Here is a 26,412-nt window from a genome sequence, read left to right on the forward strand (position 1 = left end):
GGTAGACGTGTTGCACCCTGTAAGTGTTCTGCCAATGAATCGCAGTCTTTGGTTTGCTCTACCCACAATGTTATCTATGTGATCGTTCCAATTTAGGTTATTTGTAATTGTAATCCCTAAGTATTTAGTTAAATTTACAGCCCTCAGATTTTTGTGACTTATTGTGTAATCGAAATTTAGCGAAATTATTTTAGTACTCATGTGAATAACTTCACACTTTTCTTCATTCAGGGTCAATTGCCAGTTTTTGCACCATACCTATATCTTATCTAAATCATTTTGCAAGTGGTTTTGATCATCTGATGACTTTACAAGACGGTAAATGACAGCATCATCTGCAAACAATCTAAGATGGCTACTCAGATTGTCTCCTACGTCGTTAATATAGATAAGGAACAATAGAGGCCATATAACACTTCCTTGGGGAACGCCGGATATTACTTCTGTTTTACTCGATGACTTTCCGTCTATTACTTCGAACTGTGATCTTTCTGACAGGGAATCAGGAATCCAGGCGATACTCCATAGGCACGCAGTTTGGTTAGAAGACGCTTGTGAGGAGCGGTGTTTAAGTACGAGTAGTTATCAATGTCTATTAGTGTATACTGTGCACAGAAGATTGTGTATGATGTTTAACATGTAAAAAATTTTACACAAAGCGTTCCCCATTTTTCAAGTGCGTTTTTCCCTGTGTACTGCGCTATTTTTACGTAATGTATTTGATATGTGAGGTTCTGGTCTGTAATGTTCCTTTACTGCAGTATATTTAAAAAAACGCAATTTTTAGTTGGTTATCAATCTTTACATGTAGTTAATGACGAAATGTGGATGAACTTGTAGTTTTTTTGTGGTCCATTTGTGCAAAGTCACACACATTTTAAACATCATACACAGTATACACTCATAGACATTGATAACTACTCGTACTTAAACAAGCAAACAGTTACAAGGATGTTTTTAGATATAGTCGACAGAGATAATGCTATTGGTCTCCCACATAGTACGATACGTTTTTGTACAGACATAAACATAATTTTCTTACATTTATTTGCAATGGTGCTTCTTCCTGTGTGTTACAGTTTTATTTAAGCATACTGTCGAAGCATATGAAGAAATTCACTGATTCACTTTCAAGTTTTTCGTTTAATACTTTATCTTGTAATGTGATTGTATCTCCAGTTCTCCTAACAAATCCATTTTATGACTTTTATTTAGTGACAGTTCTTTGAAATTTTGTTCTAATATATCCAAATGGATGCCCTGTACTACGTATGTGTGTGGCTATTGCTGATGCTGTGTATCTGTTGTGTGTGTAGGCTTCAAATGCGTTCTGTGTACCTGATGCTGAAAATTGGTCCTGTTTGTCCTAGGTAGAACATGGAGCATTACTGATATGTTAATTTGTATATTCCAGAGTCTGAGTATGGGTCATTATTACACTTCATATTATGTATTACATTTTGTTGTAGTTTCTTAGATGTAGAAAACCCAATTCTTTACTTTGTTTTTTGAAAATATTTCAGGCTTCTGTGACATATTGCCAATGTATGGCTTGCTAGATATAAATCTGTTTTGTCTTTTTCTTTTGTGGTGCAGTTTGCGTCTGGATCTTACTTCACTTTGTCTAGTACTGTGTCAACCAAGGAAAAAGTACAGCAATTGGCAACTGCAATCTATTCCACTAGTTTTATTTCTTGTTGCCTGTTCTCTTGGTCCAACGGTATTTTAGTTCTTCTACGTAGCATTGACCTGTATGCTACCTGTTTACAGATGTTTGGGTGACATGAGGTTGCAGCGATTGTGGCGTTAGTCACTGTATTTTTCCTATAAATTTTGAATAGCCTGTATTATTGAGTCTTGTAACATTTAGCTCCAGGTAATTATTACTTTTGTCTTGTTTATGTCTCACTGTTAATGTAATTTTCTCATGTAGATTACTGAAGCAATTTGTGGTGTCTCTTATGGCGTTGGCATCTCCTTCCGCTAACATTAATGTGTCATCTACATATCTGCTATAGAATTCAGTTTTCTTTGTGCAGAGTTCTTGGGTCCTAAATGATTTTTGTCACAGTAATTTATGTATATGTCTGCTTTGGTACCAGATATGTATGATTTGATTGCTACGTCATTTAGTTACTTTATGTTACCATTAAAAGTACAGCAATTGCAAGTTAGGGTTAGCTGAAGGAGTTCCATAAATTCAACAACCTCTGTGTATACAAGTTTTTTATGTTTCATGAGGTTCTTTTGGATAACTGTTACAGCATCTTGTATGGGTATGTTTGAGGAAAGGCTCGTAATATGAAGTGATAAGAACTGAGTATCTTGAGGGAGATTTTTGGTTTTACTTCTTCAGATAGTATCATGCTGTTTTTTCTAATAGAAAATGATGTTTCATATGTACAATTTTTTAAATTTAGTTTCTGAGACAGTTTGTTTGTTGCGGTATTTACAGAGTTTACCACCGTGCACGTCAGATTACCTTCTTTGCGTATTTTTGGCTGTGCTCTAAGGTGTGATGCTTTTGGATTCATACATGTAAGATATTTGTTTCAGTTTCTGTCAATATCAATGTATGTTCCGGTTGTTCCTTCACTTTGAAATTGTTTTGTGGGTCCTTTTTAATGTGTTGAATATTGTTAACATCGAAGAATTACAGTGTTTTGTCAATGTAGTCCTTTTCTTTCATCACGACTAATTTACTGCTTTTGTCTGACTTTGAAACTACGGATTGTTTACTTTTCAGTTAATTATGTATTGATTTTAGGGTTTTCTTTTTGTATCATTTATTGTATATTTATATCTAAATTTATCTTCATTCGTTTCTTTCTCAAGGAGATCGCTTACTTTGTGAGCTATTGCTGCTTTTTTTGCATTTGAATTTAATTCTGCAGCAGCTGCTGTATTTTTAGGTGCAACTATGATTATTTTAGTGTATGATAGTTGTATTTTAGTCCTTTTCGGAGCAGATTATTTTCTCTTTGGTCGAATTCTGCATCTGTTGTTTACCATAAGGAAAATATGTGCAAGTTCTTCCAAATTTGTCTACTAAATACATATACATAAAAAGCGATAACCAACTAAAACTTTAGCGGTCTTTTTTTTTTTTTTTCATTGCAATGAAGTCAATAGAACAAAGTAGAAACTCACTACTCAAAAGATATTACGTAAAAATGTCATAGAGCACAGAGAAAAGCACACTTCGAAATGAGAATCATTTCCCGAAACGCGTCGCGTAAAATATAAACAAAAGAAAATTGTGACTGGTAACAGAAAAGTTATTTATAAACAAATCCACAAACTGAATGAGTTCTACGGAAGAGCAACGATGCAGTTACTCCACAGTAGCGATCCCCGTCGAGCACTGAACTCCCCAAACGGCAAGAGTTCCCCCAGGTTGCTGCTGTTTCCGATGGGTGAAGAGGTACGGAGATGGCCCTCCGACGCCGCGGGCGAGCGACGCTGGAGGCTTGCACGTGTAGCCCGCGGCAGGCAGGCGGCGGCCGCCATTGGCTGGAGCCAGCGGCGCGCATGCGCAGTGGCGGCTTCCCCCTCCGGGGCGCCCGGGGCCACAGCTCCCAGGCCGGCGGCGAGTCAGTGTCCAGTGGCAGGCGAGCCGTGGCGGTATGTAGCGCGCTGACGGATGCGGCGTCGCGATGTGTCGTGCATTGTGGTCGCGTTTGTGTAGGGGCCGCCTTCTGCATGGATATGTCGTGTTCCTCGGCCTCCTGCTGTTCCTACAGGTAAACCGACGCCCTGTGGATACCGACAGAAGACACTGCCTGCTACCACCATCACCTTTCTTTAATCGTATTTGTGTGTGTTGTTTATTTTGACGTTGAGTGCCAGTGAGAAAGCTTTGACGTCTGTACTCCTCTGTGTTGTTTGTGATATATCTGCGGATGGACCACAGATTTCTCAGCAACTCGGCTAGAACCACTGCAGAATGTGTCACCGTTATGCTTCTGGATATGACAACGGCATCTCTGAGCGTTTCGGACTCGATCCGAACATCTTAAATTTCTTTTTCGTTTGGTTGTGTCTGGGCGTTAATGGCGTATTACACTATTAGAGACTTTCGTTATTTATCACGTAGCTGCTAATGTTAGCTAGTTTTTATGCATGACGCACAAGGGGGTCGTTCTGAGCGTCTATTTCAAAACAGAAGCGGGCTGGACCGGTGATGTTACAAACGATCTTCATCAGATGAGTAGCTGCGCTTCTGTACAATCAAAGATCTTCTAACACTTGCATTTATCTTCCACTATTTGCATAAAGATGTAATTTTGAATGTAGTACAATGAGGTAAAAAGTCGCCTGTCGCTGTCTGACGCACAGTCCGATCCGAAAAGCAATCGTAATGTTTTCAGCTGCAGAGTCCTGCAGTGAAGTCGACCAGCGTTAGGATTATTTGCGTTACAACGCTTTGGGAAGAGTTCTTCAATTACAGAAATTATACTTTGTTTCATGTATAATTCCTCAAACAAATGTGAGTTAAACGTGCAGTTAAGCGAACGAGTGAGGTGATTTGAGCTCCAGATTTTTTTCGTGATTTTCTTAAATAGCACAAGTCAAACGACGGGTTGGTTCCTTTGAAAGAGAACGCGACGAATTTCGTTCCTCAATCCGCTGTTGTGTCGCCATGTCCGATCACTCCATCGTCGACGAGACGTAAATGAAACGTGTGTGTGGCTACGGCCTCCCGTCGGGTAGACCGGTCTCGTGGTGGAAGACTTTATAGTTGACGCCACTCTCGCGGCTTACGGGTCGATGAGGATGAAATGATGAAGACAACACGCACCCAGTCTGTGAGCAGAGAAAATCTCCAACCTGGCTGGGGGTCGAACTCAAGTCCCTCGCATGGCATTTTGCAGCGCTGTTGAGGCGGACTCCACGAAATATTTAACCCCAATATTCCTACTTTCTTCACGTCATAGTCCGCAGCTACATGGACAGTTGCCGGATGGCTACAAAAGCAATCAGACTGTTTACATCTACATCTGTATTCTGCAAGCCATGTTGCGTCATGTACCATTGTTACAGCCCCACTTTGCTGTTCCAGCCGCGTATGCTGGGTGGGACAAGCCTCCGTGAGTGCTCGAACCTCTCGAATTTCCCTGTAGGAGGGAGAAATCTTTTGGCTAACTCTTCCCAAAAAGTGCGCCTCGGGTTTTGACAGCAAGTCATACCGTGATGCACAACACGTCTCTTGCGGCGTCTACAGCTGGAGTCGCTTCCAAGCTTACAAACTCAAACTGTGACGAAACGCGCAGCTCTTCTTTGGATCTTACTCTCCATAACGCGTTCGAGCCGAAGCCTGAAGAAGGCAAGCGCGCCGAGCAGCGTGTGTGAGCTCGCGGTCGCGGCGGAGCGCCTGACAGCGAAGGCTGCCGCCGTGGGACCGGCGGGTCGCTGTCCTCGGGTACGCCGGAGCGCAGGTGCGCCGCGCCAGTAGGGGGACGGACAACTCCTCGAGCTGGGCGCGCCCGCTCGTGGACCGCCACTGTGGCGGCCGCTCTGACTCACCTCCCAGGGTCTCGAGCGTGCTCGCAACAGCACTCGTTACCAGCGCAGGTCCGCGCGGCGGACAGAAATATTATACGCACCGTATCGGCAAGTTCCTTACTAGCATCGGAGGGTACTATAATTCTGTAAACCACTTTAAACCGTTCGGCAAGCCGGAACTCTGGCGGTATGATTGTCTCAGCCCTAAATTTTCATCTACTCGTAATTTACGTACCACACTCAACGTTCAGGGTGAGAGCGGTACCACTTTGTAATACAGCTTATCGTGTCATTTTCTTGGGACGTCCCACAAGTTATAAATTTCTGACGTAACTGTAGGAACGAATTTTCTTGGAGCAGTTTTACAGTACTGGGAAGTTAATTGTAGCCGTGCTACAAGTGTGTCGAGACGTCTTGCATGGGACCGTGTTTCACTGCCAAAGTTCTTTGACAAATCTTTCATGAACGCGAGGACCACGCTCTTTCCGTACAGCTATGATAAAAGTACTCCACCACTCCGTTAAAAAAATAAATATATATATATTAAAAGTCTACCATAAAAGATGACTGACAAAATTCTTTTACTGTGTAACACAGGCCATGTTAAAAGTTAATCAGATATTACTTTTATTAACTACACGTTAATTCACCATAATGTTAAATCGTGTTAACGTACCACACTTCCCAATGCAAATAAGCCGTTGTAATGCGTACTTGTATTTAAGAGAAATGTTGACAACTTCGTTTACATTATACCGAACATTACTTGTGTCATATGTGATCGATAAGCAAGAGTCAGGCTATGAAGCGAAGATTCCAATGGACGAAATTTTCCTGTAGCACATTTTATGGTGGTTTGTAGCACCTATATGATTAGGTAAGGCCAAGTCCACACATTAGCGCCAAGATTGTTCGTCCAATGTGTCGATCGATGAAATTGCGCTGGATCCAACGTTGGCCCCAGTATCGGTACGAACCGTTGCTTGTCGGTATTTCGCCCACACATCAAAGAACGTCGGCGCAGTATCGATACGCCGACCACACATAGCTCCAACGTTGTTTGTTTTCTGTCTTTGCCGTTTAGAAACCGATATTACTTGTTCTTTCGTTCGTTGTCGTCGTATTTACGTCGTAGCTGAGTTTTTCGAAATGGTTCTGGAACAGTGGAGCAACATTACTCATGCTCAAAGCCGCGAATACACCGGCCTCGATCTGAGCGTCAGACGTGTTTACGACGGCTCTATACGAATTCAACTGAATGTTGGCTCCAATGTGTAAGCGCTGCCCCGTAAATATTGGCCAATGTTGGCTCCGGCTACGACACCATTGTGTGGACGAAGGATAACTCTTATTGCAAATGAAACACGAACGACTTAGACATAAGGTAGTTGCTAGTTGGATTAAAACAGGATACACTACTAGAGGATACATTACTAAAAGTTAGGGAAAACTACATATCGCCGTAGCAGATTTTAGCAACACAGCTGGAAAACAGTAATAATAATGACAATGATTGTTCCGATAGTATGTAACGCAAATAGATGCAAATTTTAACACTACACTCTACCTTTTAAACGTAAAGTAGTTATTATCGTGGATATCCTCGGATATCATTGATGCAGGAATTACTGCGGATATCCGCGGACATCTTCATTCACACAGACCTCTAGTTACCACATTTCCTGCCAAATTCAGGGATGTAACACGGGAAAAACTGCCTCTGCGATACGAAAGTAACGACTGAATAAAATATTCGTACACTGTTCACTGGATTCAAGTCTTAGAAACTTCCAGTGAAGATCTGAAAGACACTCGCACCTACGTTGCAAAGTATCCCAAGGGTAGTTGTTGTGGAATTAATTAATCCTTTGTGCCTAATACCAATAGGACCGTCTTCGCAGGGCACAATTATTTTGTCTTAATGCCGGAGAAGATGTTCTATAATTCCTCCTCTTTCTTTCAATTATATAATATAATTTTCAAAGAGTTGTGGCATTCTTTCCCTTTTGTAACTGTTTTAAACTGTGATTTTCTTTTATGTTTTCTTTTATCTTACTGGAGAAACATTGGGCATAGTTAACGTGACTCTCCGACACTCCACGTTTGAAGGTAAATTGTGCCATCGTTCATCGGTAAAGTGCACCCACTGATTGTGACATAACTGATGAACGTTGAGAACATGTGAGCACGAATGATTGGGAAAGCACACGTCTTGTCTGATCCACAACATCAGCGTAGAACGAAACAATAAAACCAAATTGAAGTATCAGTTGATTTTATTAACACAGTAACAATAATATCGGGTTTAATCCCTCAAGTACCTTTGGCCTACAGTTGGCGACTCTCTAGACACTGAAAACTAATAAAATCTGCACCACAACATCATCTGCTAGAAGGACACCATTTCAGACGTTGTGGACCAAAAACACCTTAAAATCTGTGATTAAATCTTTAAATGCGCCGTACGATATTATTAAAATCATTTGCGGCTAATTATGGATTGTAATTTGTTTTTCTACTCATAAAACTGACGTTCGCAGCAGTCCACTTGATAATGCCCAAAAGACCGAAAGTCAAATACTAGATTTTAAGAATAAACAGATTTAACAGTCAAAGACGAAAGGTATTCCAAAAAATTTACGTGCCTGAAGCCCAAGCACAAAAAATCTGAAGGAATTGTGTTTTGCTAAGAGGGAGTTACGGAGCATCCCCGTATTACTGTTGAACTGGCCAAATAAACAGAATTGCTCTTATTCAGCCATGCCGATGCAATATCAACTGAGAACAATCAGTGTTGGTTGAGAATGGATTGCGTAAGCGTCTTGAATGAACATTAAACAAAAATGGGACAGCAAATTGCTCATGGCCTTTCTATGACAGTATCTTGACGTAGTTTAAGAAAACCGGACAAAACTTAACGCAAGACAGCGCCACAAGATTTGGAACCCGCTCCTCCACAAATAGTTTCCTGAGCTACTCCACAAATAGTGTCCTGAGTCTCAACCATTGCGTTACCTTCCACGACTAATGACTGAATAGTAAGTTTCATCCTTCCCAAATAACTTACATCTCCTCAGAATCGTTCCAAAGACTGAGACGATCTAATATTCACTGCTCACATTGTTAAAACTGGTTTAGCGTATTCAAACCGTCATAAAAAATTATTTAAAAGAGACCAGCACTCACCGTAGCGATTTATCACAATTATTGGGACCTTCGTCCTCTAATGCGTGTTAGTTCGTGTTTAATCATCTTTAAAGACTTTTGGTGGTTGTGGAATAAGTATCAGAATACAAATTTCATGCTTCCGGTAACTATTCAAGCATTACTCTAAACGATTTTCTGCCATGTTGGATTACTTTCGGCTTTGGCAAAGTCGTACGTTGGTGGAAAATTTGTAAGTTGTTCCGTGCTGTAACACTCTCCTCTACATCTATTTCTTCTTCCGTAAACGTCGGAGGAGGACATGCGCACAGAAGCGCATGATCCCCAATATTGTGAGCTTCAAACCAACCTTATGGGCACGACAGCTTTACTTACGTTTAAAGAGAGTGACCACTCGTCAACCAAAACGTTTTTTATATGTCCAAAATGTCCTACATAGCACAACATTAATCATAAGAGATCTCCTCCCTTTGTGTGTGCACATTATCTGCGTCTTAGTCAACTGATACTGATTAAATCACATTGTTATAATATGCATAGTAACAATACTGTCTCATTTAGGTGAGTTATAGCCTAACTCCGAAGAAGACCCTCCGTCTAGAAATACGAATTGACTTCTATCCGTTAAAAAAAAATAGTTCTCGATTCAATCATATGTCTGATCGAATAGTCCGAAACTGTATACGTTACCGATCTACTTATTGTGTTACTGTATCAGAAACAGTGTGAAATTTTATGAACGCATCTTTCACATGACTGCGTGACTTAAACAATAAAGGGAGTCGGACATCACAGGATAATTGTTTCCGAAAACCGTACTGACCCCAACATCGATCTCCTACCGGGACCATCGTTATACTTCAAATACGCGTGATATGCAGCTTTAGAGATTATCAAACCAGCTGCAGCAATATGAACTCCTGTGCAACAGGTGTTCACAGTTCTTCTCAGATTCTATAGTATCTCAATAACACACGACGAAAGGACTACAAACTACTTCCATAGCAATTTTGTATGAAGGTGTATTTATTTCTGTGCTTCAAGCACTACCTGATAACGCTGGCAACTCCAATAACGACTTTCATAGTCTGTTCGGCTCATGGATGGTAAATCGAAAATTTAGTTTTCCAACACTGAAGTTTGTCAAATTTATAAATACAGGATTCAGAGAAAAGAGTAAAAATTGACCATTTAATCGTTACGTTTACTGCCTGTTCAACAAGGATATTGAAACAAAAAACTTCCGATAAGAGATGTCATGTTTCATATAAAACTTGTGGTTTCGTCTGTTCTTAGTCCGGGGCTATGATCCTGTTAAAATTTTGCAATCATAAATATTTTTTGAAACAGTTTTTGAAATATTTTCCATGTCGAGAACGGGATTATTAGAGCCTGTGACGTTAAGATACCGCGAAAGATAGTATTTTTACGTGTTATGTTACCCTTTAACCCACTATGAACAGATTTTCATAATTTGTTTGCACAGTAATCCCGTACCATCACGTACGTCAAGGTTCGCAAATTGCCCTTCCACAGGTTGTTAATTATGTTACACGCTTCCATGACGACAAGAATAAGAAATTTACCAAGTATCGGGATCGGGCAACGATGTTTCATAGAGATAGCACAAAAATTTTGTCTTACAAGTACGTCGCGTAAGGGCCAACACTTGTACTATCCAATGTGAATGTCAGCGAATAGTGTATAACATGCCTGCAACAGTCTGCGAACGTAAAACTATCACACAAAATAACATGTAGTTATTATAAGGCGCTGATCATTAAAAAATACTATAGAAACCAATGTCGAGTATTACCATGATCTGATAGTGACAGACAACATAAAAAATAAATTGTTACGTTTCATAACAATTATATTCCACAACTACCGAAGTAGATTTTTGTAAAATAGGTTTCTGATTGCGATAACAAGTAGAATCCATCGAAATACAAACTTAAACATAAATGTAACAGATTCACCCCTAAACATTTGACACTGTGCGTGATCGATTCTATTTGCAAACATTCTGTAGCCTTATTATATAGTTTAGAACGCCGTGACGCACGCTGTGACCAACAGTATATATATCGACATCTGTATTAGCATAGTAAGACGCGATTTCCCATTACTCGTTCGGTATTCTTTTGAGTTTGGTGCAATGCTGTGTATCTGGGTCCAACGCAATTATAAATTTGTTGTGTTTCATTCTCACTAGCAGATAGTTTCGCATACAGTAAAGTGTAGGAGAAAGTTTGAGATTTAGCGGACAACTTCTGAAAAAATTTTATACTCACCAATTACGATGTGTCTAGATAAATAACGTAAAATTCCTGGTCCTGAACAAGTACCGATCCGAAATGCGCTACTATAAAACATAAATTTATCTTACGTTTAAGTCCGATTGAAGGTTGCTTTCGTAAATAGTGTAACAAGGCCCGTATTACACTGTAAAAGAACTTATTCAAAGACTTGAGAATGTTCGATAGCGCACTGGTGTGCTTTTATTGTTTGTTGCGGTTACTGATTTCGAACAGTTCCTTAATCTTCAGACGGCTGCAGTACATTTTTGAGAGGCACAAATTTTTTTGGCGCGTAACGGTAGACTAACAACAATTTTAAATGACAAAATTTGTAAATGGAAGCAAAACTAATTTCTGTTTGCACCGTATGTATGACCAAATTAAATTTTTTACTCGCATACATTGAAAACTCCACTACATTTTTTTCGCGAAGTTCTCTGTAAACAAAGAGCCAATCATTGTTACCTCGCACAAATGTACTGCAGCCTTCTAAGGACTAGCAAATTTTACTGAAACAGTAACCGCAGGAAGCAATAAAGAGATTGAAACATTTCTTCAATTTAGTATTCGCACAACACCTTTTCCGCGAACCACTGCGTTAGAAACTAATGTTTTAGCCAATCCATTGGAGATTCAAGGGTAGAGTTAAGAGTGTGTGACGCACGAATTCGAAACCTTGTGCTTCATTAGTCATTGGTCTACTTCCAACAGTAAAGCAAGGTATCCACTGCGACTTGGAATACTGCACCCGTTGAATGTGACTTCTATTTGAAGGCGTGTAATTGCTTCCACCTCCTCGCTGGTTAGGGAGAATTCTTTTGAGGAATCTTTCGTTAACCAGTCATTGTTTCATGTTCCACGGTGGAGCTATTACTTTTGCATGCAGCAGCAAACAAAACGCTTTGGATGCCGCAACGGTTTCGTAGTTAGCGGTTTTTTTAAGGAGGTCCATTCGTAGTACGGCCGAATGCTGGGTCTTTTAATGGCTCGGGGTGCAGGTGAGCGGGTCGTTTTAATTATACGTGGAATGACTCATCCTGAAATATGACACTGGCGACGGTCGTGGAACAGGTTGGCCGTGCTCCTGAGTGAGGGAGGCGACCGTGGGAACAGCCGCCGGAAGCTTATTAACGTGGAAGGAACCCGTTTTCAGGAAACGTCATCAGGAGCTGCAGAGACTCCCCGTTCACTGCACTCATTAACAAAGAGACGGAAGAGCACTGTGATAAGTCGCGGGATCTGCACGCTAGAATATGGATGTGTGAGGTTCGACGCGATAGCGAAAGAATTACAGATGGGAATATCTCAATTTAGATGTCACCCGAACAACTTTGGGAGAGTCGTTTCGTAATACAACTCCCGAGATACCGCCTTTTATATGTGTCCTGTCACAAACGGGTTACTGTTGTGTAGTCAAGCCATAAAAGAAGTTAAGATGGCTCTAAGCACTATGGGACTTAACATTCGAGGTCATCAGTCCCCTAGATTTAGAACTACTTAAACCTAACTAACCTAAGGACAGCTCACACATCCATGCCCGTGGCACGATTCGAACCTGCGACCGTAGCAGCAGCGTGGTTCCAGACTGAAGTGCCGAGAACCGCTCGGCCACAGCTGCCGGCCATAAAGGAAGTAACAATATAATTGCATCATCATTACAAATGATAGAAATGTTTCTTTCATTGTGCTAAAACAAAGATGCTGGTAAACGTTATACATAGTTTGTCTCAGAAAATTACTCAGGTGTGTGGGACCCGTATCAAACAGGACTAGCAGAAGGGCAGAACGAATGGTAGGAGGTGTGTTTGACTTGCGGGAGAGTGTCACTGAAACTTTGAAAGAAATGAAGTGGCAGGCTCTTCAAAATAGACGGAAACCATGCCGTGAAAGTCTACTGACAATGTTTCAAGAGCAGGCTCTAAATGATGATTCTATGAATATACTTACAGGCCCCTATATATCGCTGATCATAAGATAATATTAATTACAGTACCCACAGAGGCATTTAAGCCATCACTATTCCCACGCCCCATACGTGAATGGACGGGAAAGAACCCTAATAATTGGTATAGTGCGATGTAACATTTGCCATGTACCTCACAGTGATTCACAGAGCATAGATGTGGACGTAGATACGAGCTAACTGAAATAAAGGAATGATTTGCGAAATGACTGAAAAGGCCACAAAAAGGAAATTTTATGTTAAATTCCTGCGGTAACATTTCTACCGACAGTTAATAATTATCTGTACCGCTCTACAGTGAGCGTTAGGCGTAGCTATTTTCAACCCTTCTCTCAATTCCATTAGACGTAGTAATATTAAAGCAGCTGCATGTTGCTATTTGTGAAAAGTGTTAGGGATATGCTTGCGAATATCATCATTCACTCTCAAGCGAGCTATTAAATCACTGTTGTTTGCTATACTTTTGCCAATTATAGTAAATAATTCATCCTCTTGGGTTCTCAAAAGTAATATATTAAGAACACTGTTTATATGTAATGCCTGGTCGCTGCTGATATTCCATAAGTTTATTTATGGACTTCTCTCTCTCTCTTTCCTTTTTAAATTTTTTTTTCTTTTTTTACCTGGGAAGAAGCCTTCAACAACCAGTCATCCTTAGAGATTCTGTTTATAGCTAACGTTGGAGTGTATATTGTATGTTATATGGGTTAAAAATATTAAAAGTAAATAATAATAATGAGCGTAGATGTAGCATGAATGCCCGCATCTCGTGGTCGTGCGGTAGCGTTCTCGCTTCCCACGCCCGGGTTCCCGGGTTCGATTCCCGGCGGGGTCAGGAATTTTCTCTGCCTCGTGATTGGTTGGTTGGTTTTGGGGAAGGAGACCAGACAGCGTGGTCATCGGTCTCATCGGATTAGGGAAGGATGGGGAAGGAAGTCGGCCGTGCCCTTTTAGAGGAACCATCCCGGCATTTGCCTGGAGTGATTTAGGGAAATCACGGAAAACCTAAATCAGGATGGCCGGACGCGGGATTGAACCGTCGTCCTCCCGAATGCGAGTCCAGTGTCTAACCACTGCGCTGCCTCGTGATGGCTGGGTGTTGTGTGCTGTCCTTAGGTTAGTTAGGTTTAAGTAGTTCTAAGTTCTAGGGGACTGATGACCATAGATGTTAAGTCCCATAGTGCTCAGAGCCATTTGCACCATTTGTAGCATGAATGGCATTCCTATTAACATTTCGGTAAACTCATTTCTCAAAATAATAAGTTCGTTGTGAATTTAGCTTTCGCCAAGTGATTTAAGGAACGCCTTAGTGGCAAAGATGTTATATTTCTATCCCAATGGAACCTACGTCATCCTACTGTCACCCGCAAACCTTCTGCGACGAACTGTAAAAGTTGACCTTTTAATCTTCCTTACTATTGTGAGCTTCTTACCTAGTGTATACGTTGTGAAAGCTCTCGCATGTGTTCTTCCTTAAGCTACAGTTGTTACAGTATCATAACTTTGGAAAATGTTAAGAAATCCATAAAACATAGATGCAGTATCAGTCAGTCATCAATGCAAGAATGCACAGTATAAATTAACGATAATCGACCATTTGCAGATAGATACATTAAATATACCGGCGCTTGTGTAGCAAACACATGTAGAACGTGTGCTGTTGGGTGACAACATCTGTAGAAAGCATGCTCGTTATCAATCATTTTCCATCCGTTTCTTGACAGATTTTTCATGACGGCTCTATACAGGACGACCTCACCTTGACGCATCAAAGCTGTTCGTTATATTTCTTGATGTCGCCTACTCATCTTACAGTAATTTATCGTACAATTTGTCGCTCTAGACTAGAACACATATTGTTTTAAGACAATTGTAGTTGAAGGTAAGAAAAATGAGATGACCGCACGTGCATTCCTAGTTTTCCTAAAAGCTAATTACAGATTCTTGTTTGAGAGTTAAAGGTGAAGTTTCGTGGAGAGCATCTATGTTTGTGCAATCTGACGTAAACCTGAGTGGCACGGTTTGTTCTGTAAGGCTGTGTTATGTTGGGAACTTACTTTGTAAATAACGCTGTTTTACCTTCACGTAGCGTATGAACAATAATGACGTCAATTTTAGAATGGCGCAAAGTTATAAGGAAAATGAACTGTGCACTATCTGCTCAGTCTCTTGCCCACAAAAGCCTGTCAAGTTCCTCGTTGTTGAAGTTAAGTGGCATGAAAGAATTCAATTGATGTACATCATCACTTGATATTTCTTAGGTATTCTTAATATCCAATTTGCCATTCACTGATGTTTTCGAAGCATCATACACATTGTTAGTTATTTCATTGACAAATGATACGCAACGACATAACTCCATTTTCTACTCAGAAATAATTATCAAATCTCCATCCATGATTCGCGAATAATCTTTCCTGTTACACCACTCTTTCCCATTTGAACACCAAGGGAATTCCAGCTTCAGCCATTCTGGTCGAAATTCACTATCTGGAATGTCTGAGATCTTGTTATATATATATATATATATATATATATATATATATATATATATATATATATATATATATATATATATATATACTAATCTTGAAGCGGTCAAGGCAGCTTGTTTATTTATTCTTGTTAGCTATTTTCGGTAAACTGGGTGTCAAGACTAAATAAAAATGCTGCTTGTATTGTTTCAAGATTAGTTTCTGATAGTCGTATAGGTCCACAGATATAACTAAATTCTGTATGATTCTGCCGCCCTTAAAAAATAAAATTTTGAGTTCATGTATAGAACTGCAGTTAGAGCATATTCGTAATTTAAAATTCAATGTTTTTCGTAACCTCGGATTTAAATAATTAGAAAGCATACATCTGAACCTGTACGTCTGAAGGCATATACTTGAACAGCGTACACTTTCGAAATCACTATTGTCGATTTCTGAATGCCGACGACTTCGATAATTCTCATCGTTTGCTTAGCTTCTATCGCAAACTTCGAAGCACTTTTCTTCATAATGTTTGTGTAAGCACTGATAGAGGAAACGAAAGTTATTTAGTTTATCTTCCCGGTAACTGGCTATCTTCAGCATAAACTACAAACAGAGAAGCACTGAACACTGCGTAAGTTTTCAATATGTCCGAGGGCTTCTCGAGTGCACTGCGACAATTTTTTACGACATTCTTTTTCAGATTTACTACACCCACAAAATTTTTACTGTAACACTGCTAATTAGGTCTCCAGAAAATAATGTTTCTTCACTTGGTGTCCAGTAAATCACATTTATTGACTCTTTGCGAGATTAACGCATCACCAAAAACTTAAGAAGAAAGGTGGAATTCTTCATATGCGCGTTGTCACGTTCCGGAGCAGTTAGCTTACACACGACACTGTACTGTGTAGATGCTATGATGAGTCATTTTCGAAACACGTCATAAAATGTGAATTACTGAACACCAAGTGAAAAAAATATTTTCTAGCTCCCAGTCAGTAGTGCTCTAAAAATTTTTGTTAGACAATGGTCGCAATCCTCCCACGCGGAAAAAAATACTACATTCGCTATAGAAAATATCAAATAGTAATTCAGTACAGTGTATTTTTACAACATTTTTCTGAGTTTATAAATGCACAACTTCAACGTTTATTTTCTGCATATGGAAGGTACATTCCAAAAATTAAAGACCGCCTAAATCACAGACCAACAAATTAAAGATCGCCTAAATCATAGAATAGGAAATTAAATCACCTAAATGACACGACAGACATGGTTTGGTTCTTGTTTTTCTGCTGCTGCTTCTTTTTAGTTTCTACTGATCGCCCAGCTTGCCTAATTACTATCTCATACTTTTGATGGAATTATTTTTTTTACATTATTCCGTTGTATCTCGTTGTGGCTTACATTTCGAGTGAGATCTTCGCATCAGCAAAAGTCGTTTCCGTCCATGAAGTGCTGACGGCCTATTTGCACTCCCCCTATGTACTCGCTAGGTGTAGCCAAGGGGGTCGTGGGAAAGGGGGGGGGAGGAGGAGGGTAACCCGTGTTGACTGCTGGCTGCAGCAGAGGAAGGTCGGTTCCTAGCAACAAGTTCTCTTGGCACGGCTTCCAGCTAGCTGGGACGTCTTTCCTTCTTTATTCTTGTGTGGATCCAGGCCCGAAGTTACGTTGCCAATGTCATCACAACTGTTCCCCGCTAGCGGCTTTGCAAAGCAACCTAGGCGTTCAAGGATGTAGTCTTAAGGAACGGACTTTCTTTGGTTCATGAAAAGATACATCATATGTTTTAACGCCTCCTCAAGAGGCTTACACCTTGACTATTCTGACATGTCTCGCTCTACACCTAAACACATGTTTACTTTTCTGATACTCCCCGTTTAATATTAACGTCACAATTGTTAGAAACACACAACTAAAAATCAATATTCATAAAGCGGTGCATAACGCGCTTTTTCCCTATCCCCTGGATCTTGTTTTCTTTCATATTACCGAACAGAGTTAGAGAACTGGCCGTTTCACACTTGGGCAGCGCTGTATTTTTAAAATTTGTGTATTTTGTAATTTACCTTATGCAAAAAATTTTCTTTTTATTCACCCAGACGTGTTTCGGCACCTATGTGAAATCTTCTGTATAATATAAAGTTTATGATCGTTTATCCATTTCAGGAGTAAAAATTATATAACATATGGTATTTTCTTTGGTTTGTTTCGATTGTTCACTTGAAAATTACATTACTAGTGAAACTTAATTTTTACAAATCGGTTTTCTTACCTTTTTTTTGTCAGTTTGTCACCATGTCTGGGATAGTGGTTATGTATGTGACTGTGCTTACATTTTCCAGCCAGTTTTGTATTTCTGGTGGATACCTCTTTCTACTGCTGCTGACTAAACTGTTTTCAAACAGTTTTTTTTATATAATTTCACTCACATTTACTTCAGACGTATTTTCCCGAAAACATGATTTGAACCGATACGTCTGTCTCAGTATTCATTGAGAGGTATTATGTTGTTGTCGCTGCTCACTTTTTCATCGTTTGCCCTATGTTTGATGTGGCGCTAATTTTAAATGTTTCGTGAGAACTGTTGTGGTGATTATATATTTGTGTGTGTGTGAGCGCGTGAAAACTTACGCAAAAATCTTTGTGAAAACAGTGAATAGCAGTAGAAAGAGATGTTCACAACAGGACAGAAAATGTAGCTGTAGTCACAATCATAACTACTATCCACGAGAAAGTAAACTCCAGACAAGGAAAAATTTTCCTTCATGACTACTTTGCAGATGACATGCTGTGATTTCAAGACTAGCAATGCAATTTTCAAATGAGTTATCGAAACAAACCAAACAAAATACACACTTCATAATTTTAGGGCAATAGATAAACGATTATAAACTTTGTGTTTATTACTCTTCACAGGAATAAATTTGACCAACAGATAGTTACACGCAGTGTCAAAACACGTCTGGGTGAATAAAAAAAGATAGCGTTTTGCATAAGGCATGTTTACAAAAAATTTAAATCGCAACACGGGAAAACATCAAGAGTAGCTTAGAACCTGAGCAAGATGACTCTTTGAGGTCTTTTTCGTTATCCTTTGATGTAAAACAATTGTTCTTTCACGGATGATCAGTTGGGGAAGTCGCGATGCAGTATTCCGAATGTATCATGAAAACAAAGGGGAAGAAATAAAATAAGTGATATACTGCACTAGATACACTGTAACATGATCGGGCGCTGCCGCAGTACATTAATTTCACGTGCTCTTATGGGGCGTGCCATCAACATCGAAACTTTCTTACAGACGCGTTGACGTTCTGTACCGAACCGCTGACGGGTGTTGTGAATGACGCCATTTGAAACACACTGTGGAATGTTTCGACCTAACGTGACGTAAAATCGTCACTGGTACTGAATATATTCGTACGTTACGGAGCGGCCGCCCATGTGGGGAAAGGCGTTGATCGCCGGCCGATGAGCCGGTGCGCCCTCGTAAACACAAAGTGCAGCGCGGAGGGGCGGCCGGCCTCGCGCCAGCGCCATTTAGGAGGCCAATTTGTTGCAATTACTAGCCTAATAGCTGCCACAATTGTCTCTGGCTTGGCAGCGCTAGCGCGGGCCGCGCCGCCGCCCGCCGCCGACCTCTCGTATCGGTTCCGCTCTTCCAGCTCTTCTGCAACACTTTCATGTCACTGTACGGTTCCAGAGGAAAGCTCTCACTTACGGATTCTCTGCTACAAAAATCTTCATGCAGATGCGTAAGTCGTAATTCCCTGCAGTCTAGTAGCATCTGCGGGGTCTACACTAGACAAATCGGTTGTCTAGTTCTGTTCATTTTAATCCATCTCTTTGAATTATGCCATTGGCACACGCTGCTAATAAGCTCCCGCTTTGAAATTAAATTCCGGGACGTTTAGCCCTGCAGTGCTTAAGTAATCGAGTTTTTACCAATCAAGCAATAACATGGAAGAGAAGTAAGGAAGATCCATCGACGCCTGAGTCATCACAGCTGCCGGCCGGGGTGGCCGAGCGGTTCTAGGTGCTACAGTCTGGAACAGCGCGAAGGTTACGGTCGCAGGTTCGAATCCTGCCTCGGGCATGGATGTGTGTGATGTCCTTAGGTTAGTTAGGTGTAAGTAGTTCTAAGTTCTAGGGGACTGATGACCTCAGATGTTAAGTCCCATAGTACTCAGAGCCTTTGAACCATTCATCACAGCTGGAGGCCAGGCTCGGACTGAGCAAAGAAAATGATTGCGTCATTTTCGAAGGAACCATCCACGGAAAAACCAAGTCAGAATTCCCGGATGAGGGTCTGAACCGCCGTTCTCCCAAATACATGTCCAGTGCGCCACATCTCTCGGGGCAACCGATAAGAAATGTACGCATTTGCAACACTAGGATCAAAGCTTTTGGCCAAAATTTTTCCCCACTAGCAACATCGCAAGGAGTCCCATGAACTATTAATACCAAACAGGCCTGTGCTTTGCTTATTTTTCACACACTTTGAGTGGTCGCTGTCTCAACTGCTTAAAAAAAATTAAAAAATGGTTCAAATGGCTCTGAGCACTATGGGACTTAACTGCTGAGGTCATCAGTCCCCTAGAACTTGAAATTACTTAAACCTAACCAACCTAAATACATCACACACATCCATACCTGAGGTAGGATTCGAACCTGCGACCGTAGCGGTCGCGCCGTTCCAGACTGTAGCGCCTAGAACCGCTCGGCCACTTCGGCCGGCTCAACGGCGTATTTACATTATTTTGCAAAAGCAGGAAAGTATTATTTGCCCCTCTTTCTAGTTCTAAAGACATTTTATAATAATAACGCGAGACTGTTTTTATATTTGGGACCTCTTTAGTTCGTTTCGGTTACCAACGCTTTTCGCATACTTTCCCCGTTATTATCGCTCAGCACTTTTTCTTTCCTCTGTTCTTGCTTATCGGTTGATGGTCTTCGTCTTCTTATCCTCTGCAGCTTGAGATCTTCCTGAACATGTACCCATTCACTTCATCCTCTTCTGTTATCACACTTTTCGTCAACGCCTTCGTTCCTTCTAGTTTTCCCTGTGCGCTCACAAAGAGACGCGTATCTTGTCGAACCATATCAGTCTTCTTTCTCTAATGCAGGGTCTTAATTTTTCCAAATTTTTTAACCACGTTGTCATTGTCCCCTTTAGATGCAGAGTTTTCTTCCGTTTCTCCGAGGCCACTTTTCCAGGTCTTACTCTTAAGGTCAGATTCTGGTTTCTTCGCCGGCTGGTGTGGCCGAGCGGTTCTAGGCGCTTCAGTCTGGAACCGCGCGACCGCTACGGTTGCAGGATCCAATCCTGCCTCGGGCGTGGATGTGTGTGATGTCCTTAGGTTAGTTAGGTTTAAGTAGTTCTAAGTTCTAGGGGACTGATGACCTCAGATGTTAAGTCCCATAGTGGTCAGAGCAATTTGAACAATTTTGAATCTGGTTTATTCATCGGCAGTATCTGTTCTTGGTGCAAGTGACAGCTGTGTCGTTTGTCGTAATCGTAGTTGGTTTTACAGCATCATAATGTTTTTTTTTTTTTTTATTGTGCAAGGCATTGTATCATCTTTTGTATTTACTTATATATTCTTCTTTGCAGGACTAGAGCTATAAGCCGCTCTCTTATATGTAACTAGGCGTTCATGTGATTACATTAATTATCGTGTATTTACTACAATAGCCCTTACATTAATTCTGGAATTAAGAGTTAGACGTAGTAATTAGTCGCAGTAATGGAATTCTCTTTAATGAGACTCTATAATTATACTTCGTTCATTAATTAACAATTTTCGTGTGTCATACTTCTCGGAATTTATCAGTCTTGTAAAAAATTTCCTAGCGGCTCGTCTCTCTCTCTCTCTCTCTCTCTCTCTCTTAAACCCGTTACACCAACGGCATCGACCATCGACACAAATGAGCGAACTCTCGCAATGATTCAGCCACACGAACGTTCAAATCTCCACCCACTCATCCTGATTCACATTTTCCGTGCTTTTCCTAAGTCAGATCGGAACAAAATTTGGCTAGTTTCTTCGAAAAAGGCTAAGCACCAGTTCCCCTCTTCTCTTCTCCAACTTAATTAGCGCTTCGTCTCAATGTCCACACGGTCTGGATCTTCCTTCCTTCGTCACTCTGAAGACGCATCCAGTGTGCGAGTTGGTTAAAATACCTATTAGGGGGATGCCTAAAGTCCTTCCTTGTGGATACTGGTTTCTACTCGGAAGTACAAAATAGGCTTCTGCGGAGAAGACACGCGCAGAGGCGCACGCCTCGGTAGGGTGCGCGGACGTCGCCGGAAGCAGCACGAGGGAGAACTGCCGGTTTTGCTGCTGGTCTGCAGGACCTCATTCCTACACGTAGGAGAGCCTGCGCCTGCGCCATTCACGGTGCGCGACCAGTTCCTTCCCTGCCAACTGGAGGCCGCGGAGGGCGACAGCCGACCGCTCAGTCACCCAACACGGTACGAGCAGGGCTCCGGGTGTAACAGCCCGTCACTGTCTACAGCCCTTTGGGACAGCTTTGCGTGGATCATGTCATTCATGTCATCTTGCACGGACATTAAGAACATTTGATCTACGGATAGTCGTTGTAAAGTTAATAATACGCTAACATACTTATATTTCAAATAAGAATAATTGTCGAAGGAAATGTTATCAATACAGAATAATGACAACTCTAAATACAGTTAATTAATTCATTATGTTTACGGTATGTTCGCGTTTTACACCGATAAATGCTAATGAGAATTGTAAATCTTAGTTAGGAATGAAACTGGAAAGTAAATGAATGCTTTGCTGGTCCACGTACTAAAGTTCCTTTTTTTTTTACCAAAGAAAGGCGAAATACCCTCAGACTTCAAGAAAAATATAATAATTCCAATCCCAAAGAAAGCACTAACGCGAATTCTTTACAGACGAATGGAAAAACTGATAAATCCGACCTCGGGGAAGATCAGTTTGGATTCCGTAGAAATGTTGGAACACGTGGGGCAATACTGACTTATCTTAGAAGAAAGATTAAGGAAAGACAAACCTACGTTTCTAGCATTTGTAGACTTAGAGAAAGCTTTTGACAATGTTGATTGGAATACTCTCTTTCAAATTCTAAAAGTGGCAGGGGTAAAATACAGGGAGCGAAAGGCTATTTACAATTTGTACAGAAAACAGATGGCAGTTATAAGAGTCGAGGGACATGAAAAGGAAGCAGTGGTTGGGAAGGGAGTGAGACAGGGTTGTAGCCTATCCTCGATGTTATTCAATCTGTATATTGAGCAAGCAGTAATGGAAACGAAAAAAAAAAGTTCTGAGTAGGTATTAAAATCCATGGAGAAGAAATAAAAACTTTGAGGTTCGCCGATGACATTGTAATTCTGCCATAGACAGCAAACGACTTGGAAGATGGTGGTGGTGGTGGTTAGTGTTTAACGTCCCGTCGACAACGAGGTCATTAGAGACGGAGCGCAAGCTCGGGTTAGGGAAGGATTGGGAAGGAAATCGGCCGTGCCCTTTCAAAGGAACCATCCCGGCATTTGCCTGAAACGATTTAGGGAAATCACGGAAAACCTAAATCAGGATGGCCGGAGACGGGATTGAACCGTCGTCCTCCCGAATGCGAGTCCAGTGTGCTAACCACTGCGCCACCTCGCTCGGTGACTTGGAAGAGAAGTTGAACGGAATGGACAGTGTCTTTTAAGGAGGCTATAAGATGAGCATCAACAAAAGCAAAACGAGGATAATGGAATGTAGTCGAATTAAGTCGGGTGATGCTGAGGGAATTAGATTAGGAAATGAGACACTTAAAGTAGTAAAGGAGTTTTGCTATTTGGGGAGCAAAATAACTGATGATGGTAGAAGTAGAGAGGATACAAAATACAGGCTGGCAATGGCAAGGAAAGCGTTTCTGAAGAAGAAAAATGTGTTAACAACGAGTATAGATTTAAATGTCAGGAAGTCGTTTCTGGAAGTATTTGTATGAAGTGTAGCCATGTATGAAAGTGAAACGTGGGCGATAAATAGTTTAGACAAGAAGAGAATAGAAGCTTTCGAAATGTGGTGCTACAGAAGAATGCTGAAGATTAGATGGGTAAATCACATAACTAATGAGGAGGTATTGAATAGGATTGGGGAGAAGAGAAGTTTGTGGCACAACTTGACTAGAAGAAGGGATCGGTTGGTAGGACATGTTCTGAGACAGCGAGGGATCACCAATTTAGTATTGGAGGGCAGCGTGGAGCGTAAAAATCGTAGAGGGAGACCAAGAGATGAATACACCAAGCAGTTTCAGAAGGATGTAGGCTGCAGTAGGTACTGGGAGATGAAGAAGCTTGCACAGGATAATGTGCTCCTAAAATAGTGTAAAACATGTAGGATTTATTTTATGAGCATAACATGGAATCACATGAGCAACGACACACATTGCGTAAAAAAATAATCCATAAAATACTTGAAAACAGCCTAAGGCCGAAATTAATCTGTCAAAAAATTCATCGCCGTTGCACGCTCTATCGCACTGAAAATCCTGGAAAGTTTGTAAGACGATGAAATTTCCAGAGGTAAGCGAAAACCTAGACAAAATGGTTATTGTCGGTCTTTTAAATCAATGAAAGGAAAAGCGTAATGTAAAATAAACACGCACGTTGATAACATGATACCATGATGCACATTAATATATCTGAGTTGGAAGTGCAGCTCAAAATTATTGACGAAATAACAGCGAAGAAAGGGCTAACGCGAGCCTATTGATTGTTCCCCCAACAGGCACGGTATCCGGTTACAGAGTACAGAGGCCCGTCTAAAGCGCAGGAGCTCGGCGACAGACGGCGAGCTCTGCTGTACCGGTGTACTTGTGGCGTTTGCCGGGCTGGGACTGTACGCGGCCGGGCAGGCGCGGCGAGGCGCCCTGTCGCGCGCAACAAGTGGTCGTCCTCCGCGGCTTGTGTCTGCTGACGGACGCGATCGTCGGCAGAGCCGCTTTTTGTGCGCAGCGTCCGAGCAGTCGCTGTGCGCTTAGCTTTCCCGCAGTCCTTAACGAATTCGCTCCGCTGCTCATTGCCACGGTCACTTCACTACTTTCAGTTTGCGAGTGTTTTCTTCAATCGGAAAACTCATACTACTTACCTGCTTAATTGGTCACACGAACCGAACTCTATTGAATGCCTCTGTCCTTAGTCTCGAACATCGCTGTCTGTCGCTGGTCATGTTCTCGTGGGCTCCCAGGATCCCCAGGTCTTTCTCGACTCCACTTGTCCACCTCAGTTTTGATCCAACGAGGGATCTCGTATATTCCTGCTGCTTCCCTTCTAGCACTGTCTTCACCAACTTTTCTTCTTTTACCTGTCCCAGCAATTCAGTTCTTCTGTTGTTTATTACAGCTGACGTATCTGGCTCATTAAATAGCGTGTAGCTTTTTGTGTTTCACCTTCTTCTAAAAATTCCGTTTTGTAACACAAGTCCAAAGATTTTTCTTAACACCTTGTTTTCGAAGGTCACAGTTTTTTTCTCCATCTTCTTGCCCAGTGTCCATGTTCATACATTAATACTGGTCGCTCAGTTGTCCTGTACATGCAGACTTTTGTTGCTCTTGTCAGTAGTTTGCTGCTGAATACTTAACCCATTGAGAATAGACATCTCTCCGCAGATTTTGTCCGGTTCATTATCTGCTTCTCCATGTTGCTGTTCACACTGCCATACTACCTAGGTATCTGAAGGACGTAATCGTCTTAAATTCTACATCTTCTATTGCCAGCAATTCCTCCGTTTCCTCCTCATTGTTCCATGTTACAATCATTCACTGTGTTTCATCTTGATTGATCATCAGCCCCTTTTTCTGCCTGCTCTATGAGCACTTTAGTTTTTCTTATTAGTTCATCTTTATCATTCGCTATAACGACCTTACCATCAGCTAACACTAACGGATTCACTTAAGCAGCTACACTAACACTTCTTTCTATCAATCGCACTCTTTTTAGGACCTTTTCCAGTGCCAAATTAAATAGGCTAGGGCAGATGCGGATGCGTTTGACATCTGTCTCCACTGTAAACCACTCAAACCCCCTGCCTCCAAACCTCACTTTGCATTTAGTATTCTCAATGCACATTTTGGTCAGCCTGATCAATTTGGGAAGTATTCCTGATCCTTGCTTTATCAAAGTTGTGTATAATTTATTTCTTGAGTTCACGCGATATTTTTTGGGATACACTGGTTGTTAGCCACAGAACAGACGATGCTTGAAACAGATGCGAACCACTTTCTTCCAAGTAGGAAGGGCTGTTAGTTTTCTGCCTCAGCTCATCATACTTTAACTAAAAATCTATATTTAAAAAGAAAATTTCCATGTATTTGTGGCATTAAAGAATTAATAGCTTTAACGAAAGTTAAAGCTACTATCCATATCAAATAACCCCATCCTGCAGTTTGCATTATTGTAGATATACAAAAACCGCGAGAATACCACTTAACTATAAAGTTAATGCACTTCAGTGCTCTAAAAATGGTTCAAATGGCTCTGAGCACTATGGGACTTAACATCTATGGTCATCAGTCCCCTAGAACTTAGAACTACTTAAACCTAACGAACCTAAGGACATCACACAACACCCAGTCATCACGAGGCAGAGAAAATCCCTGACCCCGCCGGGAATCGAACCCGGGACCCCGTGCTTCAGTGCTCTCACAGTTTTTTTTTTTTTTTGTGCTGGCTATACTGGTTTACATTTTTCAGTTATAATCAATAAAAATTTATTTTTGTGGGGGTCCACAACCTCAACGAGAATAAAACCATGGTTCCAGTCCGGAGTATTTTTCCATGTAGCTAGCCAGTTTCAACCGTGGATCATTTTCAGTCACATATCTTAAGCTCCCAGCTTCATTTCTCATTCAGATACATCTCCGGTAGTGTTAACAGTAGTAGTAGTAGTAGTTATATGCGTATGTGACAGAAAAAAATATAACAGTATGAATGATTATCGATAATGCAAAACGT

General features: G+C 41.1%; 1 protein-coding gene across 1 annotated transcript in view; it reads left to right on the plus strand.

Annotated features, from left to right (window-relative positions):
• The first annotated feature begins 3,610 nt into the window (after positions 1 to 3,610).
• Positions 3,611 to 26,412, plus strand: part of LOC126259203 (protein jagged-1b) — a 591,182-nt gene continuing 568,380 nt past the window's right edge. Inside the window, exon 1 of the mRNA XM_049955794.1 lies at positions 3,611 to 3,743. Coding sequence (XP_049811751.1) covers positions 3,657 to 3,743 — 87 coding nt within the window. The 5' untranslated portion in view covers positions 3,611 to 3,656. The remainder of the gene's footprint in view (positions 3,744 to 26,412) is intronic.

The sequence above is a fragment of the Schistocerca nitens genome, chromosome 5 (genome assembly GCF_023898315.1).
Source record: "Schistocerca nitens isolate TAMUIC-IGC-003100 chromosome 5, iqSchNite1.1, whole genome shotgun sequence".
NCBI lineage: Eukaryota > Metazoa > Arthropoda > Insecta > Orthoptera > Acrididae > Schistocerca > Schistocerca nitens.